We start from the raw sequence: 18,322 nt of genomic DNA, 5'->3' as shown, positions 1-18,322 counted from the left end.
CAGAGAGTGGGGATAAGTCGACACGAGTGACACTTCTTTAAAAATAAGGATCATATAGGGATAATTGTCATTGTCAAGCTTACCTTAATTGATTTATGTTCTCACGAGCTGGTATCTCATGGTTGTTTTCCCAAGTATGTTTCCTTTCCTAGGGTAATCTTGTTATTTGTCAAGTTTTGTTAAGTACGAGAGAGTTTTTTATTGGTCAAATGCTACTTCCATACGGTTACCTTCTGGATTTCATGCTATTTCCATTAATTCTAAGACGAATTTCGTGACGAATTTGACCGCTTGGTTAAGATTTGAAGGACTTACATTTTCTGTTTAAAAACATGCTGTTTCGTTTCTTTGTATAATGGATGTATGCAGTCCATTAAATTTAAGCATTTGTAAATGCTTTCCAGTGCACATATAAAGTAATTTCTTTTTATCTAGTGAGCAGTTCGTTGTCAGATGGGACAAGCTTGGCATGCCGAAGGACCTGGATAGACTTCATAACCTCTCTTCTCTTTTCACTGTAAGAATACCCTGTTTATTTGTTGTAGATTTAGATAAGACAAATCAGCTCACATGCTTTTAATTCAAGAAAAACTATCAAGAACAACTATCAGCTCACATGTTTTAATTTAATGAGCTTTTTTTTGAAAAATAGAAGGGTGTTGTAAGAAAAGTAGCAATAGATGATTTTTAAGTTGCGACTTAAAAAATCTGGCAGTTGTTATTTTATAGCTTGATGTTTTAAGCTGAGGCAAAACCACTCAAGCTTGCTGTAAACATTTCAAAGGTTAAGCTGTAAATTTCTTTTGGAATCGAGAAAATTTTTCTTGCCGCGGCGAGAAAATTTATTGTTTTATATTTTCTAGGTGTTAGCTTTCAAACAGAATATAATGGAAGAAATTTTTTTATTGCTAACATTCATTTCAGTTGTGTTTAGAAATTCTTACTTTTTCTCATAGAGATTACTCTAACAAGGTCAAATATACAAGTTTTATTTGCAGATATTTGTTTATAATTAACTTTTTTATTCAGGATTTGGGTTCTCAAGATCTTCAAAGAGATAAGCTCTTCGTTGTTTGCCAAATCATTAGAAATGGTCAGTTTTTCATGTTATAGAATCACTACATGCAAGCTCTCTACTACAAGCAAAATATAATCATTTGTTTGCGAACAGCACTTGACAGTGACCTTATTTTACCGTCATGAAACTATTGGATGCAGCTTATGTGATTTTTCAAATGACAAGTACGGTAACATCCATCTTCCTGAAAAAATTTTTATCCACCTTAACCCGTTGACATTACTGAGTCGTAGCTCTTTCTGTGAGTGTACAGTATTTCAGGGTCTTTTGATATGTGCAAAGTTTACCTTATCCTTTCTATTTATGAGCTGAGAGTTTACTTCTTGGACAAATCTGTGAGATTTCTATATAATGTTTACACAAGAAGCAATTTATCTGGATCAAGTTGAATCCTTCTTGCAGCAGGCTGGATCTCGCCAAATGAGCTGAAATTTTTCTGATAAACATAGCAGAAGCTAGAAGATGGGATTAAATACTTAGCTATGCTGTGCTATCAAGACAGATTTTAACTTTGAAAGAAATATTTCATATGCTATAAAGAGCCATTTTGTAGGTCGCATGATTGCAAAGGATGCTGACAACAAACGACTGACTCAGCGGCTTCGTAGGCCATTTGGAGTGGCAGGTATTAGAATTTGAAGAAATAATTTTCATAGGGTGCTTGCTAAAGCTCCTTTTTCAAATATTGCTCTAAAGTTAATGGTTGTTTCTGCAAGATATCTCTCTAAATCATGTATACTTCATTTTGTATACTGATTCTAAATTGCCATTTTTGATTAAACGCGTATCATGAAGTGCAGAATTATGAGATGATCAGGTGTGCATTCCCCGGTATTGGTTCTTAGTTTCTTATTTGCATTTTATCTTCAGTCCTATATGTCAGTGACATTATTAGTGGAAAAGTCGAAGATGCAGATGACAAGGAATATTTTCTACAACTTCACACGTAAGTCTTCATCCAATGGCATCTCGTTGCTACTAAAAGTTTCTAAAAGCTGAGACTTTTCTTATTTTTTTAGTTTTTAGAGTCTTTCTTTACTGATATTTGGGATGTTTGGCAGTCAAAGCATTGTTAGCTAGGATTTAAAATCTTCTTTCAAGACATATTTGATTAAAAATCATAAGAATTCTAGCTACTCTCACGAACCCCTCTAACGGACCGTTTATACGCTTGTTTCAATTGATGCAAAAGATAAAGTAATAGTAATTTGTAGAGCAAAATATGTCACATACTGGGTACAACGACTTTAGCTGTTTTCATCAAACTAAATCATTGCTTACTCTGGTTCTTTTTTCCATTATGAATGAAATTACGAGTCTGTTATAAAGAAGCGAGGTACTTACGGTAGTGACTGCTGTACTTATGGGTTCGAATCAAATTCAATAAGAGATTTGAACCTAGTAGGATATATAGATACAGGATAGACATTCTGGAAAGATGAAGGCACTGAGGAAAGGAACTAGCTACCATTATTATTCATGATGTATTTGGCCACGGGAAAGTGCCTCCTCTGACTGGCACTTCGACAGCTATTTACGATTGTGTACATAGCCACTCTTAAAGTACACTTATGTCATTGGGAAAGCTATACTACACCTTATTTTCTTACAGGATTACTGGCGACGGTGAATTCATGGATACACTTATCCGGAAATGTGTCACTAAAGAGCAAGATAGACAGTCTTCTAACCAAGGTATTTAACTAATCTTCACATTGCTTTTCCGTTTTCTGACTAGGTATTACTAAAAGTTAGCGATGTCTTTTTAATGTAAAGTATTGGTAACACATTAGGTATTTGCTTTGGCGTTGTCAAATGTCACAAAGTCATCTACTTTGTTCCTTTTGGATTTGGTTGTATAACCTGTATGTTATGTTCACTGTTACTTCCAGGTATCTGGCTCTCACTGCAAATGGTACATGGTGACCTTGCAACGGTATATAAATCTACTTATTTTATAAAAACATTTTTTCGGCTACACAATTTCAGGCATGAACCGTGGAATATCTTATTTAAGTCTCCTGCACTCACAGTACGATTATTAATAATAATTTTAAAGTCATTCAATTTAAATTCGTAGATCCCTCTTCATACATTGCAATGGTCACTTAGTTTTTCAGTATGTTTAATGTTCCCATTGAGAGTTTTAATGCAATTTTCATCAATTTCCTTTTTAGTAATGTTTTACCTATCGCAACAAATCTGCGCAATCTTTACCTATGCCATAACTCAAGTATTTCTCGAGCCATCACTCAAGTAGCGATTTCTTTGATAGGAACTATTTGTATCTTAATGCTTTAGACCGCCGGCGTTGTTCTAAAGTCAAGCCCTGATTTTTTAGGTGCGAGAAGAGCACCCGTCCTTGGTCAACAAATTCACTGTCGTTGCGAGAAAGCATGGCTTCCCAGATGTTATATTTCCAGGTATAAAAATCTTATCGATAAGTACTTGACACTTGATAAATTATATCTGTTGAACCCCAGTTCGATTTTGGTTATCGTACACTCAATAAAAGTGCTCCATCACTAGGCCTTTCGTGGCCTTCATAATCTTCTCCTGAATTTTACCGTTTTCATATGGGGAAATTTAATGTTGTCTTAACTTTTCCGACATGTGCCCTACTCCCCTTATCGCAGTAATGTAGACGTTTTATAAAGCTTGTATTCACAATGGGTTTTTGCTTTAGGTGACACGAGAAATGATATTTACATAACCCTACTCAATGGGAACTTTGAAAGAGGTACTTTAAGCTTTTTTCTAACTTTGCATTGCTATATTGTTGATTATTTGTTAACTTTATTTGGTTGATTTTGATGTACAATTTTATTAGCATATTAGACAAGCTTCTGTAAAAGCCGATAGAGACCTGGTTTGGCACGACAGAGTTACTTTTGCCTTTATAACTTTCTTTGCCCTTTTTAGAAAAGTTTTTTGATTGCTCAGGTTATCACATTTCATTGTTTTATTGGCAGTTTTGTCTGTTGACTTTGACCGTGGACTTAACTCCCAACCAGAATGATCAATTTTGCAAAATTTTGGCAGTTTTTAGTTTAATGAAGTTGTAACAGCTGCGCCAAGTGTTTCCTTATCCCTAAAGAAGCTCAAACTTATCGATAAAGATTTGTCAGTAAAAAAGAGCTTAAAAGAATGTAGCAGCTTCTATTTTCTAATTGAACTCAATAATTCATTACTTAACTTTCACTTTATGTTTGATATCAGACTCTTCCGACCTTAAAATTGCCAAACAATGATAAGGTTTGATAATCTGACATGAACAGGCCTAGAAAATACCAAGATTTTGAGGATGGTCGTGTTGAGATTAAAGAACTTTCAATGCCATGCCCAATCTTGTCATTGATTTCTGTGGGCTGTTTTCAGAGGTTTTCCATGACTCTGCTCCTCTTTTCACTCAGCATTGATAACTGTTCAACAAAATGAGATCCATATCGTCATTTTCAGCCACGAGTTTTTTAGTTGAACGGGTAAATTGTGTTTTTTCTCTGTTTATAATTAGTATGATGACGTAAAATAGGCCTCATTTCATTTGCATATTTGATGTTTGTGGCTTTAAGCCCTGAAAGCCCTAATGCATGTTAATGCTTTAGGAAACAAAAGTGCAAATAAGAACATTCAAGTGACAATGGCAATTCATGCGGCAGATGGAACTCTACTTGAAGTAAGATATTTTTCCTCATTTCAACCGTGAACCATCTGCCCCTTCCCAAATTATTGTGGCAGTTTTGAAATGAATGAACATGTATGCATCAAAGGTTTGCTAACTATCATACATCAATCTCATATTTTTGTGTGCTATTCCGTTGTTATAAATACAGCAAGAATCGTCAGAATTCTAAAAAAATATATCAGTTGTTGTTGTTTTATCTAGAGTATCTATAAATTTGTGAATTGATGCTTAAAACCACGATTTCACTGTCCCACAACAACTTCAGTTCGGCTAACAAAGCGCTGTATATTTGATTGTTGGAACTTAGAGCAATCAGGCACAGTAGATCCTCTTTTTACGTACACTTTCGGAGTTGTCCGTTTTTAGTAAATGTCCGGTGTCCGGATTGGACTTCAAGAATGCCTTTACAGTGGGGAAAAAATCTAGGATGAAATTCAATGTCCATTGTTTGGAAGTGTCTATTATAAGAAAGTAGCTTTCTATATAATAGTTACATTCATGTCCAACTTTTTCTTTTTGAAGAGTGTGATAAGTCCTGGGTCAGGTGAAAATATGTGCAGCGAATATTACTCATGCATTTATTACCATTGTGCTAATCCAAGATGGATGGAAACCGTTAAGGTGAGTCTCTTACTCCATATTGAATCTGCTTGGCGATAATCTCCTTAATCGTTGTGATTGCACGCCCAATACAGAACAATTTCATAAACATTGGGGAGCAAAATCATTAGGGCAAGCTGCTTAGACAGCCTGGCTATTCATGATTATTTTTGTCTGATAAGACTTTATGTTTATAGTGAAAAAATGAAAATATTTGAGTCAAATCCACGCAGTTAATTGGTTTGCACTACTCAAAAGTAGTTTGGATTTTCAGTCATATCTCAGTTTCCAGTGAAAGATTAGTACAGAAACTGAAAACAATTTGAACGGATTCTTTCACAAGTCTCAGAACAAACTGCCCATAACGGCCGGTTTGTGCTTCCGATTCAAAACTAATATTAAATTGGTTTCATTCCATGACCGACCGACCAACCGAAAGTTATGCTATCCATCTTACCGAAAGTTATGGTAATTTTAAAGCTCGGACTAGCATAGATCATTTTTATCATATATTACAAGAATTTGTCATTTTAACGTAATGTATTTCTTTCTTACGCAGCTGAGTGTACCAATCGAGCGCATCCAGGGGTCACATATCAGATTTACGTTCAGGCACAGGGCAACAAATGATGGTGAGTTAGTAAATCTTCTTTACTTTTCACACTTATCTTTGTTCTTTTGTAGATGAAGCTGATGACTGAATCGCTTTTGTTGGTTTATTTTTTGCGCTTTATGTGAGTTTTTTGTTTCTCTAGAAAAAGACAAAAATCAGAAAATTTTTGCATTCGCTTACCTCCCTCTTATGAACAACGATGGAACCGCGCTGCAGGACAGTTGTCATGATTTGGCAATTTATAAGGTTTGTATTAATAATTCATAAGGCACATTTTCACATTGAATTTTTGGTGTTCCTGGATAAAAGGATGGTAACGAAGTTTCAGAAAAATGAACTTTGGTTTCTTAAAAAATCTTGTATCAATACGTTGTGATGTTTCATGGCTGGCTGGCAATGTCTCATAACTTAAAAAATGTGTACCATACACATATTGAGATATTGTCGATTAACCCTGAAAGTTTTCTAGGGTTCATTTACCCCCTTGCCTCATAATTTCTATATGGTTTGTCGTTCTGCTTGTGATTGTCCAGTAACAGACATGTCCGAAGTTTCTTTAGAAAATCATATCATTTAACCTTAATTGTTTGATGTTTTGATCTTAAGCTGTAGCTGCTAGTATTATACTTCCCTAACCTTTGTCTTTTCCCAGTGCGAAACGAGAAAGATCGACAGCAATACGTCATACCTGAAACTGCCTTCGAAAAGGACAACAGCGATGGCTACTCTACCGAACCAGAAGAAAGCTATCTCCAGTGGTGGATTTTCCTACAGTAGAAATGAGTCATTCCAAGTCTCTTTTCAGCTTTGTTCAACAAAATTGGCACAGAACGGTATGTCGAGTTTTGTGCAAAATTACCGTTTAGAGCTCAAGGGCTGGCCAAATCCTGTAAATAACAGGAAGAATGGAGCCCTTACGAGAAGTCTTGCCTGTTAGCATTTAAGAAAAACATTAATTTTCAAATAAGATGTATCAAGCATCAATGGAGTTATTTCTGAAAATGGAGAAAAACACTCACCTAACGTGTACCAATTTCAGTTTTCTACAAAATTACAAATTTTGGTATCACATGATACTACAAGTGCTAAAAATTCAAATGAAAATAATTGATTTATTTTTTATAAACTAATGTTTAGTATATGTCTCAGTCCATTAAATTTTTCGAGTTTATCGAAGCCCTTTCACAACACTCACCATTATGCCAGTGTAAATTAGGTTCAAAACACGCAGTGTCTAGTGTTTTTGATGGTTTGCAAACTGTTACACCGTTCCTTTAAAAAATGTCTCTCAAAAACATTGACCATATTCATTTTGAATCTATTGTAAATAGAAAATTGCGAATACAGGTTTTAAGTGAAAGTTATTTTGTTACTAGTGGACCTTCTTGGCTTGTTGAAATGGCGTTCACAAAAGGACAAGCTGTCTGACATTTTGCCAGCTCTCATGAAAGTCAGCGGAGAAGAAATTGTCAAGGTACTGTGTATTGTAACGCAGCACCGTCTTTGAAAATATAAATAAGCTATTTGATTGCTCCATGTGTAAGATCATGCATTTTGATGATATACTGAGAGAACATGTTAGTGAGTTTAACTAACAGGACAGGGCTCACACCAGCGACAAGTGACACTGTGTGTCGTTGCTCCACCAACTAAGCTACCTGGTACCTGGTAACGTTTTCAACTCCAAGCCCAAAGCCGTGCTACTCACCACTGACTTTTTCCCTCTTATAGATCCTGCTCCACTACCCTAATTTAGATTATAGTAGTTGTGATTACATTACGATATGTGCATGTACCAAGATGGTTATTACAATTTGATATGCATCAATTACATATTTTGTGAAGTAATGCTTTATGGAAGCTGTGAATTGTTGAGATGAAATGTTGAATTACTCAAAGAAAATGACTTATAAATGACTGTTTCATGTTAGCCATCGAGCTTCAAGTATAATTTTCCTGATTGTCATTTGTTTCATGCCAGTTCTTGCAAGATGTCTTCGATGCTCTATTTGCAATTCTGATGGATGACCCAGATAAATACGGCGAACTCATTTCTGACGCGGTTGTGAGTAGTTATAACAAGTTATTATCACCCCGGAAATGGAAACACCACATAACATTAGCTGTATTTTAGGCCAATTTGCTCGATAATTCTTATCTTTTTCTCGTTTTTTACGCAAAAAATGTGTACCGAGCAAGATGTTATCTTTATAAAGATATACCCTGTGGATTTCCTTCCTATGTTTGAATAATTATAATGATCTACATTCATACAGGATAAGAAACTTGGTCAGCTTTCTCAGAAGCTGCTATCAGTCAAGATCCTGTTAAAACTCGGGCTGAATTCGGGCTGTTAACGTATCCATGATAATATAAAGATGACCATAGCAAAACACGATAGAACTGCAAACGCCACGGCGCATTCACCTCAAGCTTGATATACCCAACATTAAAAAAAAACGCTGTATGATCTAATTAAGTCGAGACTCATAATTTTGCTGATAAAGAAAAGAAAATCCGGTTTAGCGACGCAGAAAAAATGGCAACAAGAGCCAAAACATTCCATAGACTTACTTAAGGTGCAAAAGAGTTTCATTTTGAATCGCTACGTACAGATTAGATCTGTACAACTCGATGTTGTTTTTTTCTCAGGTATTTTGCATAACACTGTTGGCTGACAAGAAGTATCACCAGTTTAGGCCCGTTCTTGATGCATACATAAAGAACATGTTCAGCGCTGCCAAAGCTTACTTGTAAGTACCTTTCTAGGCCAGTTTAATGTCAGCCCTTTGGAGGCAACTAATAAACTACACTGCTAAGCAAATTGTGATATAATTGTAAACAAAAAGCCTATATTAAATGTTATTGAGGCTTTTTTCTGCAAAGGGAAGCATTTTAACGATTTGAGTAATAACTAACCAATTCTGTGTTGAGCTGCCGGCATCCTCCGTCATTTGTGCGAAAGATTCTGGAAACTGTTTTCTCTACTTTTCTTCTAGGCACAATGCACTTTTCTCAGTAATTTGCTCGAATCTATCCGTTTTTTCACTCTTTATCTATTTCCCTTTGATTCAGGACACTAACTAGTGTGCTGCAGAAGCACATAGAGATTGCAGACAAGTCTGAAAAACGCGTGGAGGATAAAAGAGACCGGCTAATCAAGTATTTCAAAGTAAGTTTTCTGTCAAAAAGTTCTTTTTTCTAAATTTTCCCTAAAGGTTGTAATTTTTGCATCTGTTAAATTGTTTAATTTGAGACGTCTTTATTGATAACAAACCAAACTCATATTTACTTCTTTGCAACTGTAATAGCTACAGCTTCTGCTCTTAATACCTCACTTTTATTCTCTCTCTTATCCAGTTTCCAGCTTCCACTATAATCTCCTCATTTCTTGGCTTTTGTTGATGGAATTCCTAGCATCATCTCAACATTATCATTTCCGTGTTATCATAAAAACCGATTTTGGCAGACAGTCGTTTGGATAGAGCTGTTCGTTGTCTAATAATGGCATTAAATGCGGAACTCGGAGTTGCAACTTAGAACCGTCCTGTTCTTCGCATAAAATCGTTAAGTAAGAAAATGAATAGAATTGAAACAAAGTAAAAAAATGTAACATATTATAAAAAATAAAAATGTCTCTATTTTCTAAATTGTTTTATTTTATTTGTTATTATTTGTTGTTTGGTGTTATTTATCAGTTTGATTTTATTCCTATTTTATTTTTCTTCTAGGCTGCAGAGTATATTGTGAAGTTTATAGTTCGCTCTAGGCAGCTGGCCGAAAGGTAAATATTATATATTATATGTCTTACCATGCACAAGCTGCATAGCTGCAATATTATATATTATATGTCTTACCATGGATAGTGGATAGTATGTTTGGATAGTAGATGGATAATGGCTAGTGGTTTATTAATTAGTGCTTCTCTTTATCTATTTTCTATAGTGCCTGTTTTAGATTAAGACGCAAATTTAATGCCACGATTCTAGGTTCACGTGAAGTTTCACTGCATTTTGCAAACTATTCATTTAAGTTAGAATCAACCCACTTCGAGAGCGGGGTTGACTGAGCTCGGGTTGAGCCAGTAGCGGCGCCACGGGGGGGGGGGGGGGGATTGGGGTGGGGGAATCCCAGTTTTTAGCAGATTCAATCTTGTATTCCGTCTTAATTCGATGAGAAAATGTTGGGGGAGGGGGAATATTTTGACACCGTCCTTTTTATGATGTAATCCTTTGATTTTCAAACTGCTAATTTTCAAACAAAAGTTAATCATAGGCGTTCCCTTTGGCTAAAACTAGCGTTCCTTGTTGGTAAAAGGGCATTTTCTGGTGGTTTAAAGGTCGCGGTATAAATTTTTTTGGTGTGTCCCCCCCCCCCCAGAGCTTAGTGGCTGGCGCCGCCATTGGGTTGAGCCTAGGTTAGCTGGCTTTTGGGTAATAGATAATAATTGTGTTCCAATTTTGAAATAAAAATATGCGACCTCTCTGTCTTCTTAGCTGGCTCTGAAAAAGTGAAATTCAAACAGTTTGTAAGAATTTGTTTCTTAGGTTAAGCAATTCTGTTTTAGACCAAGTTTATTCAGCAGAAAGATAAATGATTTGTTTTTTCACCTACAGTTTATTTATCTGCATTCAAGATATAAATATAGCAAATTTCTTTTTCTTATACATCTTTAGGTGGTGTATACGATAAAAAAGGCAGTAGGCAGAATTAAAAAAAGGGGTTCTTTTTCACTAGCTTCAACCCAATTTAAATAAGTAATTGCTTGCAGGTCTGCTCCTGGCAAAGGAAGGATGGAATTCGAGACATCTTTGAATGGCCTCTTCTCCGCTGTTGTCACGTTGATGGTCAACTCTAGCAACGAAGCTCTTGTTGTCCAGGTAAAACACTATTGTTACTTCATTTGGAGAATTCAATCTTATACTTGGATGATAATTCTTTCATCGTTCAAGGAACCAATTTTGTAGAATGGAATTTCAAAGTATGTAAGATCAATATAGAGTAGGGAACTCTGAACATATATACCCATAGATTGAAAAATGAATTCATCTGTAAATTAGATATGTACTTCAGTTTCTTTGAGGAATTCAACTTGACCCCTGCAAGATTAGCATTGTGTGTATCGAGTTTTTATTTGCTTGAGATGTCTATGTATTATCTAAACTTTTTCACATTAATTAAGCTTATTCCTAAACTTAACTTCAAAATCTTTTTAAGTTATTGTTGTTAAGCAAATATGGATGGCAAAAAATCTGAAACACAGAGTTTTGGATACTTTATCTTAATCCAGTAATCATGCCAATTTGGTATGGGAAATACAACCCGTATTGTCCTTCATACAGGGTTGTGCTCTAAAGTATGTGCCTGCGATGTTCGGTGACCTCCTTGAGGTGTATGACAACATGCAGCTTGGGTGAGTGATTTTATTCTTCCTGACCCTTCTTTTGTTTCATAGTGTCCATTAAAGATATTTTATGGTTTTCTTGTTAATTATTTTTTATCATGTACTTATCCATTTTTTGTAAAATTCTATGGCTATTCTTTTGTTTAATACTTCATATAAGAATTTTAAAGCCCAAATACCCTGAACATGAAAGCTAATAAATAATTTAACTTTGGAAGTTATTGTAGATTACGTAATGTGTTAATTTATTTTGCATAATTTATGTAGCTCAAACATCATGAAACTTTCTCAATCTTCCACCTTTCCGTGTACCATAGTCTATATTTTGTTTTCCGTAGATATTTTGCAAGAGATCTTATTGAGAAGATCAAGCCTGGAAGACTTCAGCTGCAAAAGTTGACTTGTCTCCACCAACTTGTGAAGTCGCCTCTATTTTGCGTTCAAGGTTCAACATTACTTTGTTTTTTTTTTCATCTTCAATCTTGACTTTGCACTTCAATTAACCTTTGTTTTTAACTCTTTAAGTTCTTATTTACTACTGTACATTCTGTGATTAGGGTGTAGACTTCTTAGATATGGCAGTAATTAAAGTTCTAATGTTTCATGTTCCTCAATTTTCAGTGCCTTTCCTTTTATTAGACAGTAGTATTAAAATTGCTTTTAGTAAAGGTTCATTTCTACGAACCTGGAAAAGCTTATAGTAAAGGTTTTTGCCCAAGCAATGATCAATCTTTTTCTGATGTCTTTTATAAGCTCTTCTCCAAATTTGTTAGGCCTTTCTCCCAATGTGTTAGCCGGTCCTGGAGAGTACAGATCCCATGTAATGTGTTATGCAAATGTTTGTAATGTGATTTAGGTTGGAAAGTCTTGTGACCTTGTTTTTCAGACGCAAGAGCAATAATGATGCCAATGGTGATTAATCAATTGACATTGTATCTTGAAAAAATGGAAGATCTACAAATTTGCATCGATATCTTGAATGATTTGCTTGCAACTCTAACGAAACCAGTGGAAGTCGTTGTAAGTAGTTTGTCTCAAACAAAATCAACCTAAATTTTGTGTTTTCTGAATTGACGTTTAGTTTAATCATCGTTATTTTGTCTAATCGTTTTTTGTGTTTGTAAACCTGAAGTTTATTGTAGCTAAAGGGACTCTGGTAACGGTCAATAAATCATGCTTTTTATTAATACAGGTTTTCCAGGCCTTTAGTTCTACAGATAAAGGCCCTGTAGTTCAACAGTGTGTCGACAACATCGTTTTCAGAGTGGCTACCCTGCCATTAGTTTCAATTGATCAATTGTTCGATACAGATTACGGAATCTTTACAGAATTTCTTTAATTTGCTCACGAGGACACTTAACTTTGATGCTTCATGATGGAATTACAGATTGATAAAAGATATATTGATTATAATAGAAGAGGAGCTTGCTATTAACAAGTCTGTTGTATGGTACTTGATACTGTAGAGACATAGTTGCAAACGCTTTAGTGTGTGGAGCAGGAGGACGTCCGAGTTGCTTCTCCGAAGTTCCTACTGAAAGCGATCTTTTAGCAACCAGAAGCTATCATATTTTGTGCTTAAGGACTAACGCATAGAGACTGTTAGTTTATAGTACGACTAAATTGTAAAACAACGTCCAAACAGACTCTTTTTCTGCCAAACTGGAAAGGTAATAAACGTAAGAAAAGTCAATTGGGCATAAGGGCATGCAAATGGGAATAATGATGGTAGGGGGGAGGGTACAGTATTGCAGAAGCACAAACTTCTTTGATAATAAGAGAGAGTCGTTGCTAGTTGCCTGATGATCGCATGGGATTCGGAGAAACAGCTCAAACAGCACTGTTTTACATAATAAGGTGTTTTACATAATTTAAAATGTTTTAAAATTGTTACTTTTTCTCTGTAACTTTTAGGGTGAAACAGACCATGACATTACAGCAATAGTAGTTCATTTGTTCAGAAACATCGTTAAATGTGTTATTCGCATGGAGAGATCTATTGCATTACTGGTATGCCATTTCTCGTTTTTGATTATATCTTCGTATGATATCTAGTGCAAAGCTGTGCCCTTTTTCATTATATGCGTCCTTTGCCTCATGTTATGTTAGTAGTATTATCTAAGAGAGTAATAATTGGTTTTAGGGATTACGTTTTGGGTGGATTATGAGCGGCCAGTACAGGTCCAGTGGTTGTTTTGAAGATTTGATAAACTTCATTTTATAAACTTATTAATTTAAATCTTTTGTGGTACAAAAATGACTTCATAAGATTATTACCTGAAACCTGCACGAAACCAAAATTGCCTGCAAAATGACAATAAGATTCTGACGTGCTTAATGTCTGCAGCGTCATTCATTGCTTTATCGGTGTTTATATGTTTGATTAAGAATGTATTTCTATATTTTTCAGGGAAACTACGTTGCTTGTATCATCTGCATTTTAGATGATACGTTCATGAAGGATAAACATTATCAAATTTTCATCGAATCTTTGACAGATAGAGGAGAGCTTCTGGTAAATCTTTTGAAATTTAACCTACATTTTCTGAGGGTCATGAGCCTATAGGTTATTACCAATTATCTGTCAATCTTCCATTGCAATGTTGGGAAGTTTTTGCCAAATTGTAAGAGAGATGAGAATTATTTTAAATGAACTGTGGTAAGATTGCAAGGGACGTTATTAGGGGATTTCTATGCAAGAATAGTTGCAAGTGTTGGCATTTCGAAAAGTGATATTTTTGTATCACGTTACAGTATTTTACACGAGTAAAGGACAGTATTTTTTGTTAGGAGATGTTTAGGCGAATTTTCTTTCTAAGTGATAAATCTAGCTATTAGATCTTTTTCGAATGTAACTGATATGCCATGCTTTTCATCAAGTGAAGTGTTCTTATTTTTAGGACTGCCTCATTGAGCTTTTCTTAGTGTTCAGGGACTTTATCAGCACTAGCGTTTACCCGCGTGACTGGCTTTCAATGACAATGGTTCAAAACCAGTAAGTGTCTGTTTGAAAGCATACCTAAAGATTGTATCATTGTATATTGATTGTAAATTGTCTCATGCTGACATTGTAGATGTGTGCTTGGTGTTCTCAGAAACACAGTTTCATACTGATATTGTAAATTTGTGTTTGGTATTCTCAGAAAAACTGTTTAATACTGACATTGTATTTGTGTGTTTGGTATTCTCAGAACCCTGTTTCATTCTGATATTGTAATTGTGTGTTTGGTATTCTCAGAAACCCTGTTTTATCTGATGCTATAGGTGATGGGCCATTTTTTCAAACAGCCAATGTTAACAAGAAATAGATGTGTTCTTGATATTACTGTAAATATTGTTTATTACTGATAGTGATATAATTTTTCATTAGTAACTAGCCACTTTGACACTGATCTCAATTATTGAAACTGACCATTAGATCATCTCAATGTCTTTCCTTTCGATAATGGCTCATTCCTGTTAATACGAAATAGCTGTTTCACCATGTAAAACCCGTCAGAAAAGAAACATATCTATAAGTTAGCGAGTAAATGAATAATTTTTTGCAGTGGGCGTTTCCAGTCTGCACAGTTGGTGGAAGAGATCTAGACTGAAATTAAATCTGTGACATTGTCCTTAAATTTTTAGGGATATCCTGCGTGCAGTTGGCCATTTCTCGAAAGCATTGTACGAAAGGTTTTTAGTGGGAGAAAGCTTTGAACTGCAGGTAAACAATATTCATTCAATTATGTTTTCAAAAATTGAAGCAATAAAAGCCTCGGCCATTTACTTTTTCGAGACCATCATTTGAATGTCGACAGCAATGTTTCGTATTGATTTCGCTTTAAAGCATTTTACGTTGTATATTGTTCATTTTCCTAAAGAAGTATTGTCTTCTTAGGCGTAGTATTATTGAAATTTAATTTTATTTCATTAATTGTTGTCGCGCCTGCTCATTTTCTCGTTGCTCCGCCTGCAGTATAATAGTTTTTATTTAAAAAGGTGGAGACACTTGAAAATTTGTCTCGCGACCTTAACTTTTTGATTGACCTTAGCAGAATTGATTTAATCTAGCCCAATGTTTTCAAAGAAAGGAATAAAAGCATTTTACAGGCTAAAATTGACGCATAAAACACGCGCCAATTATCATTATCGTTCATTGTTTCTTGTCAACACCTGTCATATGAAATTTTCATGATTTGGGCAGGGCTCCATTGCGAGCGAAATCTGTGATGAGGAAATTGGCAAATTTTCTAATAAATGATTGCAGAAGCGCACAGAAAACTGTGAATGCAGGCCAAATGCCTTCCAAAGTGTGACATTACGTATAAACATATATTTGAGTAATATTTTACTTTTGACTAGTTTTCCAAAAAGAACACCAAACATTACCGCTACAAGAACAAAAGATAATGTTAAATCTGTCGAAAATTTACTAAAATCATTGAAAGAATTTGCTTCTGTTTATAGATAACAGTTGATTTGGCCAGGTTCATTGATTTTAGAATTAGGACCAAATAAAAGTGTTTTGATGACTGTGCTCGTGTGGACTAATTTTCACCACTTTTAACCTTCAATATTGATTTTGCACAGTCAGAAGTATTCTATAATGGTTTTTTAGGTTGAATGGGCAAAATAAAAACGCGTATTTTTTCTAAGCGTTTTTTTCATTGACCTCATGACAACTGTATTTTTGAAACACTTTTCAACAGAATATTCTAATAATACTGATCGCCATCAGTTTGTACAAACTTCATTCAATTACAAGTCCCCTGAAGCAAAATGTTGCCGAGGCTAGACAATATTTTTCTTGAGATTAATTTGAGCTTCCATCAGAGTTGCATTTGAAAATAAATACAAATTATTTATTGCTATTTTGAGAACAAATAATATTTATCATAAACTGATTGCAAACAACTGTTGCAATTTTTTGTCTTCACAAAGAGAAGCATTCTAATAACAACATTTGTAACTATGAGGTTATGTGAATAACAATAATAAATATATTTTGTATAAACCTGTGATTTTATCAGAAGCTCAAAATTTTATGTGTGATTTATTTTTTAAAGAATATGACTAATATTTTACAGCTTTGGAGCAACTATTTCCAACTGGCCGTTGCTTTCATCACACAAGGATCACTTCAGCTAGAAATGTTCAGTGACATGAAGCGAAACAAGATTCTTGAGAAGTAAAAATTTTATGCAACATCTGATAAAATAGATTGTGAAAGTTTCTTAAGAGTTTTCAATCATAAAGAACGATGTTTGGATTTTGACTGGCCCAAAAAGGTGGAAGAATAACATTTTTGCCAAAAGGTGGAGAAAAATATAACATCTCGTTTCAAATAGCATAATGTCACTGTTTGTGTAAGGGAATAATTTCTTAAGTTTCTTTGGTGTTGTACCAACTTTTAATTAGGTGAATAAGAAACTGACTTCGACTCACTTTCCAAAGATGAATTCGGGCAATGGAGCTTCCGGCTACCCAGGGCCGAAAGTTCCTGCTGGTAGGCAGGAGTCAAAACATTTCTCTGAAAAATGTTCTCAGACAGTAGGAAATGCTGCATCACCGAATGCAAAACATAGGACAGGTTGTTACTGAGGCGAGGGGGGGGAAGGGGGGAAGGGGGAAAAATCACCCTACTTTGTTGTGTCTATAGGCCCGGTACCCATATGGCTATCAGCGTAGGAAAGTCGTCAAAAAGAGGTGAACTCTTGCTTTTTAAAAATTTTTGTACATTAAAAGCTAGTTGATGGTATTATCGTCCTCTTTTTAAAGAATTAACTGTGTAAGGTGATTTAAAAGTTTCTGAGATGACTTTTGGATACTGTATACTGATAATCTTTATCATATTCACTTATATTGCTTATTGATTTCATATCATTTTGAAGGTATCTTGACATGAGATTGATTGTGGGTCAGCAAGTCTATGAAATGTGGCAGTGTCTTGGTTAGTTAAAACTTCACTGATATTGTTATTCTACACGATGTTTCTTTTTTTAACTTACCCTGGAGCAACAAAAACGATAATTTATAGATATTTCTGCCAAAATTTTTCATTTATTCACCAAATTATCTAATTAAATCGCTTTAGTAGTGTACACACATTTGCATATTTCATTGAATTATACTTAAGCAGTTTTAACGTTTATGTCAACAACGTTTCCGATTTAACAGGAATGAACAAAGTGAAGCTGATTCCAGGAATTGTCGGGCCGTTCCTAGAAATGACCTTGGTACCGGAAGAAGGTGTGTAGAACATCAATATATTTGCAAGTATTTGATGTTTATGTAGACGATGGTTATATAGTAGAGCTAAGTAAGTTTATGTTGTTTTGAGATTGGTTGACAGATTCCAAAATAACCACACGCACGTGACAGGGCACTTTTTCCATTAGTTGAGTTCTCTAGATACTTTTCTGTCAATAAGCTTTTTATCTGCAAAATTATTCAGTTTTTGGGCCAACAAAGAGATTGATATGACTGCGAACTTGAAAAATGGCTCTCCTTAACGAAACTGTTCGTGATAAGAAGTTTTTCTTTCTCATACTTCATATTGTCCAAGTTGGAAGGCCTAAAGCACATTTATACAATATGATCAGATATGAAATTTCTATTATTTCAACAGAACTTCGGAAAGCCACTCTTCCAATTTTCTATGATATGATCGAATGTGAATTCAGGAACCGACAGAACTTTCGCCAGGTATGTTTTTGAACTTGTCTTCTTGTAATAATCAAATTTCCATTCTGTTCACCTTATTAAAGAGGCACGAGACACAAAAGCTACGTTTAACTGCAAAATTCTGTGCTCCTACATATTTTTAATGTTCTCTACAGAATCTTCCAGGGTCTGTTAGAGTCGTTGATACTGCATTTCATTGGTCAGAAGGGGCAAGTAACTCCGTCCTTGGCTTATTAAATGCCCTTTATCAGCCTGACGGAATAAGGTTAAATTCGG

At 35.0% G+C, this 18,322-nt stretch overlaps 1 protein-coding gene across 1 annotated transcript in view; it reads left to right on the top strand.

Moving 5' to 3' along the window:
- The window catches only part of LOC135695901 (dedicator of cytokinesis protein 1), a 35,273-nt gene that overhangs the window by 6,589 nt on the left and 10,362 nt on the right, over positions 1 to 18,322 (top strand). The window contains exons 11-40 of the mRNA XM_065215113.2: positions 436 to 517; positions 1,030 to 1,093; positions 1,632 to 1,703; positions 1,949 to 2,024; positions 2,691 to 2,773; positions 2,971 to 3,014; positions 3,420 to 3,501; positions 3,765 to 3,818; positions 4,684 to 4,754; positions 5,286 to 5,384; positions 5,923 to 5,995; positions 6,119 to 6,222; positions 6,629 to 6,809; positions 7,353 to 7,450; positions 7,958 to 8,041; positions 8,629 to 8,729; positions 9,052 to 9,148; positions 9,708 to 9,760; positions 10,748 to 10,856; positions 11,319 to 11,389; positions 11,719 to 11,825; positions 12,267 to 12,400; positions 13,295 to 13,390; positions 13,791 to 13,895; positions 14,281 to 14,375; positions 15,008 to 15,086; positions 16,450 to 16,550; positions 17,254 to 17,312; positions 17,540 to 17,611; positions 17,991 to 18,067. Coding sequence (XP_065071185.2) covers positions 436 to 517; positions 1,030 to 1,093; positions 1,632 to 1,703; positions 1,949 to 2,024; positions 2,691 to 2,773; positions 2,971 to 3,014; positions 3,420 to 3,501; positions 3,765 to 3,818; positions 4,684 to 4,754; positions 5,286 to 5,384; positions 5,923 to 5,995; positions 6,119 to 6,222; positions 6,629 to 6,809; positions 7,353 to 7,450; positions 7,958 to 8,041; positions 8,629 to 8,729; positions 9,052 to 9,148; positions 9,708 to 9,760; positions 10,748 to 10,856; positions 11,319 to 11,389; positions 11,719 to 11,825; positions 12,267 to 12,400; positions 13,295 to 13,390; positions 13,791 to 13,895; positions 14,281 to 14,375; positions 15,008 to 15,086; positions 16,450 to 16,550; positions 17,254 to 17,312; positions 17,540 to 17,611; positions 17,991 to 18,067 — 2,623 coding nt within the window. The remainder of the gene's footprint in view (positions 1 to 435; positions 518 to 1,029; positions 1,094 to 1,631; positions 1,704 to 1,948; positions 2,025 to 2,690; positions 2,774 to 2,970; positions 3,015 to 3,419; positions 3,502 to 3,764; positions 3,819 to 4,683; positions 4,755 to 5,285; positions 5,385 to 5,922; positions 5,996 to 6,118; positions 6,223 to 6,628; positions 6,810 to 7,352; positions 7,451 to 7,957; positions 8,042 to 8,628; positions 8,730 to 9,051; positions 9,149 to 9,707; positions 9,761 to 10,747; positions 10,857 to 11,318; positions 11,390 to 11,718; positions 11,826 to 12,266; positions 12,401 to 13,294; positions 13,391 to 13,790; positions 13,896 to 14,280; positions 14,376 to 15,007; positions 15,087 to 16,449; positions 16,551 to 17,253; positions 17,313 to 17,539; positions 17,612 to 17,990; positions 18,068 to 18,322) is intronic.

The sequence above is a fragment of the Rhopilema esculentum genome, chromosome 14 (assembly GCF_057945365.1).
Source record: "Rhopilema esculentum isolate cy_ngs chromosome 14, ASM5794536v1, whole genome shotgun sequence".
Taxonomy (NCBI): domain Eukaryota; kingdom Metazoa; phylum Cnidaria; class Scyphozoa; order Rhizostomeae; family Rhizostomatidae; genus Rhopilema; species Rhopilema esculentum.
This window is presented reverse-complemented; position numbering and strand designations above follow the sequence as displayed.